General features: G+C 40.6%; 2 protein-coding genes and 1 long non-coding RNA gene across 5 annotated transcripts in view; 1 reads left to right on the top strand and 2 right to left on the bottom strand.

The window, feature by feature from the left end:
* The window catches only part of anp32e (acidic (leucine-rich) nuclear phosphoprotein 32 family, member E), a 9,375-nt gene extending 7,674 nt beyond the window's left edge, over positions 1–1,701 (bottom strand). For both annotated transcript variants that reach the window (XM_046058895.1, XM_046058896.1), the window contains exon 1: positions 1,511–1,701. In XM_046058895.1, the coding sequence (XP_045914851.1) occupies positions 1,511–1,564 (54 nt within the window). In that variant the 5' untranslated portion in view covers positions 1,565–1,701. The remainder of the gene's footprint in view (positions 1–1,510) is intronic.
* Positions 494–6,909, top strand: LOC123976616. Its single transcript, XR_006826394.1, has 3 exons — positions 494–3,609; positions 3,767–4,709; positions 6,424–6,909. It is a non-coding gene; the product is annotated as an uncharacterized LOC123976616 (long non-coding RNA).
* Positions 3,980–8,706, bottom strand: part of gabpb2a (GA binding protein transcription factor subunit beta 2a) — a 14,636-nt gene continuing 9,909 nt past the window's right edge. For both annotated transcript variants that reach the window (XM_046058862.1, XM_046058861.1), the window contains exon 8: positions 3,980–6,758. In XM_046058862.1, the coding sequence (XP_045914818.1) occupies positions 6,420–6,758 (339 nt within the window). In that variant the 3' untranslated portion in view covers positions 3,980–6,419. The remainder of the gene's footprint in view (positions 6,759–8,706) is intronic.

The following is an 8,706-nucleotide window of genomic DNA, read 5'->3' as shown; positions in this document are numbered from 1 at the left end:
GGGGGGGGGGGGGGGGGGGGTTAGCCTACTGTAATCTACATGCACGGTGCGCGCGCGTGCGGTGGGGGTTGTCTTCCTCTGAGCCTCCACACACACACACACCATCTGCCGGCATCCCCCAACTCATAAAACATGACACCGGCGCGGTGTCTGTAACCGAAGAGAAGCCAGATCCGGGACTGTGTTTGTTATTTGACGGCAGTCCGCTTATATAACACACGCGCGCGCGCAGCTGTATCAAGAGGGACGACACCATCTGAATGACACCGCGTGCACAGGGCTGTAATTAACTTAAACAGTTTCATAGTGATTACACGCGACACGTTACGTCATCCGGTCCGTTATATTCCTATAACCTCAAACAGACAACCGTGATCACCGTGCGGGTGAAAGTACAGACGGTAATGTGTGTAACTTTAAAGCCCCGCCGAGTAACGCCATTTTGATTCGTTACGACGCTTGTTATTCACTCACACACACACACACACACACACACGCGCGTTAGTTATGCGGTAATCACGCTACGGTAACGAGCCACGGTGTAACGCGGCTGTTCTGTTCCGGTTTAAACGGAGAAATATTCGTGGATTTCCCGTCGAAACAGCCGTTAATCCGCTCTCTGTAACGTTAAGCGGGTAACGCGTTACCGCCGAGCACGAGCTCCCTGCTGCTGCTGCCCACTCAAAATGTCTGTGACCGACCTCCGCGCGCCCCACGGTCACGCCACCGAGCAGGCTCGCGAGGAAATATAGATTAAAAAAAGAGCTCTTAAAAACACGTTAAATGTAGTTTTAAGCTCATTTAACTGAGTTTAGTTGGATAAAACGCCGGTACATGAGGTTTAACGTCGAAGTTTAAGCCGTTGGCGACTTAAGATGTCCGCTCGCGGAGAGAGACGAAGCTCCAACCGTCGTCGTTGTTGTTGTTGTTGAGGTTTAACACGCAGTGTTTTTCCGGGACGAAAGCCCGCGGGGAGCTCCGAAAACACCCCGGTACACAAACTAACTATCCGCAGTTATATTTATCATTTCTCATATTTTCCGTTAAACTCCGGTTCCTCCGAGCGGCTGATTAAAAGTTAAACTCGCGCATTAGTCCGTGAAGATGAACGCGGCATAGCGAAACTGTTTTGGTGAGATAAGCGTCCCGGTGAGATAAGGACCGGGACACCGAGCCAGCAGAGGGGTTCAGGTGGCGGAGCCTCCCCGAGAGAAGGGATTTCACCGGAGAGGAGGAGGAGGGGGCGGGCGGAGATGCTTCCACGTCCATCTGGGACCGCGGGTATTATCAGTCCGACGCGCGGCGGTAGTTCATCAAACTATAACCTGATCGATAAACGCTTTAACGGACCGAATGTCCGACGGCCAACCTGCCGTTTATAGAGTTCTCGGTATGCGGAGCCCGTGTGGTGAACCACGGGGAGCAGCCAGCCGGGCTCCTCCGGTCGCACATCACCTCCCGGGCTATTTCAGGCAACAATTAAAATGTTATTAGAATCAAAGCCGCTCACCTCCGACGGGCTCCGGTTCCGCAGCTCTAAAGTGATCCTCTTCTTCATGTCCATTTTGAAATACTTGGTCGGTGGCGGTTTAACGGGCAGCGGGCGGTGAACAGTTGAGAAACTCCCGGGGACCGGAGCGGCAGCTGCTCTCCTCTGATAGCCACAGTTTGCCTACTGATCCTCCATGATACCTCGCGCCCTGCCCCCTCCCCTGCCGTCCCGCCCCCCGCTGCACACGGTTGGTCGCGTGCCTCTCCGCCGCCGCTGATTGGACGGTGGGCACGTCAATCAGGACTGATCGGCCATAATCCGCGAGCTGGGCGGTTATAGCTCCCAAAGCCTGTGGCGGCAGCCTGGAAAGGCCTCATGGGAGATGTAGTTGTCAAATATCATGTTAACACAAGTTAATAATTTTTATTTATTACAATGACCTCCCGTCTGTGTAAGTCTGCGAGACGCCACTGTCCAAAATTGATTTTGCTTTAATCTGTCAATTTTCAGATTTTAATTTTAATTTATTAACTATTACCTCCATACTTTGATAAAATGTACAGAAAAATCTTTAATAATACATATAAACATTATAATTTGTTTGACCTGCCTTTCTAAAACGCTCCACATTGAATCATGTATTATTTGAAAGTTTGTTTTCTAGAGCACGTTAGCTAGTCCAGATCTATAAGAGATGTGCTAATGTGACATTTTTAACTGTGTTTCTATCATTAGCTAATCTTTAACAGCCGTTTTCTCAAAATGACACATTTCCTGTACGCCAAGTCATTTTCTTCACCCTTCAAGGCCGTTAAATCATAATAGTTTTATACGCTGCTTCTGAGGTCTTATAGCGAGACATTTACAGATTAATCTCATTTTATGTTGCATTTTATCTGTGAATATGTGGGAAAAACGGGTCCATCACACATATAGGTATATTTTGAAATTCCATGAAAAAACAATATTTAGATAAACTGTTGTGTATATTATCACAATAAAATCAAAAATCAGTCTCTCAATCAATGCGCTGGAAAATGGATTTGTGTGATGTGCAAATCAGCGCACGTTTAATGAGGAAAAGCCTAATTTGCATATTTAAAAAAAGCTATTTATGTTTACTTTCAGCTTATAAAGTTTCATTGTGATGCAAGTAAAGTTGTGAAAAAACATCTTAAAGGTCACGTCTGTTAAAAAATACACTGAAGCTACTGCGACATAAGCTAGCTGGGGAGCTAGCAAGCTAACGCTCCTCTGTTGCTTGTCGTCACACTTGGGTTCCGTTAACAACACATCAATCAAACCTGATCAGTTATGACCGTCATTTTTCTTTAAATAAAATAAGACTGCAAAAAAGTGATAAACTGAATTTGTCACTAATGAAGTTAAAGAAATTGTGTATTAGCTTATTAACATTATGATAAACACTATGTAAGGAAAATAATCTCGCATGGTCCATTGAGGCAGCAGCTCTGGAGCTTTCAGTCGTAAGCAGATGTCCAGCTATCATGACTGCTGCTGAGGAAGATCATGGGATGTGATCAAAAGCTCCAGAACAGTAAATAAACGTGGAACGATTGTTTCGTCAGCCTCTGTTTCAAAGGTCAAGAATTAACTTTCAATCCAGTATTTCAAATGTTTGACCAAAAAAAACCTTCTCAACTCAAGGTCCACTTACTAGGATTTTACACCCAGAAACTTCCTCAGTGGATGCAGTCTGCTCAGAAGTTTCTGTATGGTTAGTCCATTCGTTAAGAAAGGCTGCACGATGTTGAAAGCTCTGGAAGTGACTGTCAACAATCAGATTATAAACTGCCAAACACCGTGACATTATTTATATTTTTATTCTCGTAAATGTTGGTTTAAAGTCCGTTTTAACAGAAGTTGCTTCCTGAGCTTGTGAATTTTGCTTTATCACATTTATTCAATTGTTTCATCTCACGTCACAACAAGGTTTATGGTCTTGTCTTGATACACTGGTCTTGGTCTTGACTTGGTCTCGGTTTGGGTGGTCTTGACCACAACAACTAGAGGGAGGTGGACAAGCTTAAGACACAAAACATCGGTTCTGGTCTTGACTCTGTCTCGATAAACTCTGGTCTTGACTACAACACTAGGTTCTGGTCTTGACTCTTGTCTCGATAAACTCTGGTCTTGACTACAACACTAGGTTCTGGTCTTGACTCTGTCTCGATAAACTCTGGTCTTGACTACAACACTAGGTTCTGGTCTTGACTCTGTCTCGATAAACTCTGGTTTTGACTACAACACTAGGTTCTGGTCTTGACTCAGTCTGGCGTCACGTTTATCCTGTAATAACAGAGACATATTGTTGCACCAAAGGCTGATGTGTTATTCGTCAGAGCCAAAGAGCTGCAGGGTTTAAAACACGCCAAGGTGTGTTCGTAGCAGTCAGTTCAACACCTGAACGCCTCGTGACGAGTTCAGATGTCCCCGTGTGAAAGCATCAAAAGCACAACAAGAAGCTCTTAGTCAAAAAAACAAGTGTTTATATTTCAGATTACCAATGCAGGTAGGCAGCCATCATCATCATCATCATCATCACTGTGAAGCATTCAGGTACAGTTAAAAAAATACAACTTTATATGTACATAGAAAAAGGTTGGTTTCGCTGAGCTTATAAAAATAACTATCCTACTCAACTGAAAAGATGCAGAATCACCGATCAGAGGACAGAAGGGCACGGCGGGCTGCTGAGAGGGCACAGGTGGGTCTATCAGCTGACAGGTAGGAATCAATAACTGCTTTTGCACCGTGAGACCCAACAGGGCTGAACCAGGACAGGAAGACAACTAAAAACCCTGAACCAGGCCAGCGTTTTAAAGTTTGTCTTTCTGAGCATTTTACAAAATGTCCAACAGATCACAGCAGGGTTTTTTTTTTTTTTTTTTGGATAAAGTTAAATTATAATGCAAAGATAAAGTACTGAATTTGAAAAGCTTTCCGTTTCGTACTAATGCAGTGGTGGAGACTCTGGAGCTACGTTCACTTCAACTGGAGAGCGTTTCCTGTTCAGGTGAGATCTCATGCCGCTCACCTTTGTTCCAATTTCGACCCCGAGGATGTCAAACTGATCATCTGTGTCATTATTCTACCGAGGACCATCCAAGGCCGGATCAACACCTGGGCAAAGCCAGCAGCTGCCGTGTGACTCCGGACATGTACAAGTCCCAGGACTGCATGGCAGTGGGTTTTGGTAAATTTATAAAATGCTAAAATACAATATCAGCTAAGGTGTTATTAATTAATCCAGGGCTTTGTGGAAGCTGGAAGTGACACAGGACACAATGCACAGTAGGGTTAGGAGTCCTTGAACTCACCGGCAGGAACAGTTACCGACTGCATTAACGCACTATAACTTTATCCAAAAATTAAAGATTATTTTAATCTGACTGTTATAAAATAAAGAAAAGAAAACTGACAACAGGAATGTAAAACATTAAAAAGCATAATTGAAAGTCTACATCAGCTCTGCTCCACAGCAGACGATGATTAACTAGGAAAAAAATTGGTAACTTTGATATTTGATCAGCTGTTTATTAAATTTCTCAGGTTTTAAAATGTAAATATCTGCAGTTTTATATTAAACTCTTTAATGAAATTAATTTGAATATCAACATTTGAAGAGCTTAATGGGCAACTAATTAATGATGAAAATAATCCCGGGTCGCAGCCCTGTTGGACCCAACAAGCCTTCTAAGCACCTGAATTTGGGAGCAAAGCTGGTTTGAAATAATAATAATAAACATAATTACTGAGCAAATGAAAGGTTTTCATGATTGAACTGGGTCAGTTCTTCACATCATACGAGTTTTTTCTTAAAACATTATGAAGTGACATCCGACGAGTTCAAAAGTACAAATGCATTATAACAACACAATCAAGGAACCAAGGAAAGCCGTTAAGTGAGTTATTTTAGTGTCCAAAAATCTTTCTTGTTTACTTCCACAGCATCCAGTCGTTGCCTTATTTTGTCTGTACTCGTCTTGGGAAGCAAAATGGTGCAAGCTATTGCAAGGTTGAAGAAACTGGGTTTCAAAGAGGTTTAATTTTAAGAGTTATGAAGGCCTCAAATGTGTTAATTTAGGGATTTGCCCAATGAAAACAACCCACCGACAAAAACTGAACCTAACAGAAATAAAGAGATTTAAATGGGTGTACTGGGGTGTAGATGGTGTACTAACCATCTGCATTCAAAAAAAAAAAAAAAAAAAAAAAAAAAAACAACAGCGGGGAAATGTTAAATCGACGAACTGAACTGACTCTAAATTCCTGCTTCACGAGTGTCCTCAGGTTTAGTGATCTTGTCTTTATCAGTACTCACTCCAGGTTGAATGGGGAAGCAAAATGGTGCATTGAAGCAATGTTCAGGATAACAAACATGGCTGCATATAGGAAGGGCAGTCTTCCCAAACCCCATGTTGTTTGTTTAAATTGGTTTGGGATCACTGATTGCTGTTACAACAAATAAAGTTAATGAGTTATCGTCCGACCTCCTGAGTTGATTTATCTTTTTCCTCTCTGCGGTCGTTTTTTGTCTTCAGTTGGTCTTTCTTTAATCCTTTCAGCTTTATTCCATTCTGCAGCAGCCATTTTGCATCCCGATTAAGTAGGCATTCAGTCAGAGTACAAATGCGACCTAAAGATGGCACATGACTTAACTCCTCTATCATGTTGTTTTAGTCTGTTTTGAGTCGTCCCTCTCCTCCTGCTGTTTTTGGGGGAAGCCATTTTGTTTCTCCTCTTCTTTTGGGGATTCAAAATAGTGCCCACTTGAAACCAACCTGCCATGACTTATCTCCTTCACACTCTGTTAAAAGGGATGCAAATTAATGAGCCAAACCAAATTTCTCCGGTTATGATCTGTCTTTTCGTCGGTGTGTATCCTCCCCCTCGCTCCTCTCTGTTAGGAGCTGACCTCCGTCGTCTCTCCCCCCGACTCCACCAGGGTCACCTGACCCTCCTCCCCCTCCATGATGATCCCTCCCTCCTGCAGCACCACCATCTCGCCCTCCTCCTCCACCATGCCGGCCGCTGCCTCCTCCTCATCCTCCTCCCCTCCCACCACCTCCTCAGGGCTGGCGGCGTTGGCGGCGGTGTTTGTGTTGGTGCTGTTGGCCTGACTTTGGGACATGGCCTCCAGTTTGATGCGGTACTCTTCGGCCTCCTGCTCCTTACGCATCAGCTGCTGCCGGTACTCCTGTGCCTTCCTGTTGGCTTCCAGCAGCTGCCTCTGCAACAACTCCTGCAGAAGAAGAAGAAGTCGGCAATCAATCAAATATTCAGCAGACTCATTCCCATCAGTTCTGGATCAATTAGTTCATATGAGAACAATAAACTCAGTGGTCACTTTATTGGCCACGATCATTAAATCAATCAATGTGCATGAAAGCTAACAGGGCATTTTTTGGCTGCTATTTTGTTTGTTCATCCACCTTGATGCTCAAAACAAGATGAAAAGAATCAACTTACAAGACATAAACAAGTACCTTTACAAGACCAGCCAAAAACCAAGAGCAGATCTATTAAGGCGGAGTGAACACGATGAAGCTGGAGCATTATGAAGTTCGAACCGTATCTGAATCTATACTAATAACAGCAGCTTCAGAAATGAATAGCAGCAACAGAGCTCAGTAATAATGATGCTGTAATGTTGTATTATTGCTGTAACGCTGTAATAATGCCGCAACAACGCTGTAATAACGTCGTAACGCTGTAATAATGCTGCAGTAATGTCGTAACAATGTAGTAACAACGCCGTAACAGTGCCGTAATAATGTAACAATACTGTAATAATGCCGTAACAATTATATTTATCTTAAAAGTGTATTTCAGTCTTTTCAATGTTTTCTTGCTTTTATCTTGTATTGTTTTTGTATTATTGTCTTTACACTTATTAACTTTGTAACTTGTTTTTGAGAAGTGCTCTACAAATAAAGATTATTATTATAATAATAGTAACAACAATAATACCGTAATAATTTAATAATGCTATAATTATGCCGTAATGCTTTAATAATGCTTCAATAATGCTATAATAATGCCGTAATAATGTAATAATGCCGTAATAATGTAATAATGCCGTAATAATGTAATAATGCTTCAATAATGCTATAATAATGGTGTAATAATGTAATAATGCCGTAATAATGTAATAATGCCGTAATAATGCTTTAATAATGCCGTAATAATGTAATAATGCTTCAATAATGCTATAATAATGGCGTAATAATGCTATAATAATGCCGTAATAATGCAATAATGGCGTAATAATGTAATAATGCTTCAATAATGCCGTAATAATGCTATAATAATGCCGTAATAATGCTTTCATAATGGCGTAATAATGTAATAATGCTTTCATAATGCTATAATAATGTAATAATGCTTTAATAATGGCGTAATGTAATAATGCCGTAATAATGTAATAATGCTTTAATAATGCCGTAATAATGTAATAATGGCGTAATAATGCTTTCATAATGGCGTAATAATGCTTTAATAATGCTTTCATAATGGCGTAATAATGTAATAATGCTTTCATAATGCTATAATAATGTAATAATGCTTTCATAATGCTATAATAATGTAATAATGCTTTAATAATGGCGTAATGTAATAATGCCGTAATAATGTAATAATGCTTTAATAATGCCGTAATAATGTAATAATGGCGTAATAATGTAATAATGCTTCAATAATGCCGTAATAATGCTTTCATAATGGCGTAATAATGTAATAATGCTTTCATAATGCTATAATAATGTAATAATGCTTTCATAATGCTATAATAATGTAATAATGCTTTAATAATGGCGTAATGTAATAATGCCGTAATAATGTAATAATGCTTTAATAATGCCGTAATAATGTAATAATGGCGTAATAATGCTTTCATAATGGCGTAATAATGCTTTAATAATGCTTTCATAATGGCGTAATAATGTAATAATGCTTTCATAATGCTATAATAATGTAATAATGCTTTCATAATGCTATAATAATGTAATAATGCTTTAATAATGGCGTAATGTAATAATGCCGTAATAATGTAATAATGCTTTAATAATGCCGTAATAATGTAATAATGGCGTAATAATGTAATAATGCTTCAATAATGCCGTAATAATGCTTTAATAATGGCGTAATAATGCTTTCATAATGGCGTAATAATGCTTTCATAATGGCGTCAT

This window comes from Micropterus dolomieu, linkage group LG09 (genome assembly GCF_021292245.1).
Source record: "Micropterus dolomieu isolate WLL.071019.BEF.003 ecotype Adirondacks linkage group LG09, ASM2129224v1, whole genome shotgun sequence".
Taxonomy (NCBI): domain Eukaryota; kingdom Metazoa; phylum Chordata; class Actinopteri; order Centrarchiformes; family Centrarchidae; genus Micropterus; species Micropterus dolomieu.
The sequence above is the reverse complement of the archived record's forward strand: the minus strand, read 5'-3'. Positions and strand labels throughout refer to the sequence as shown.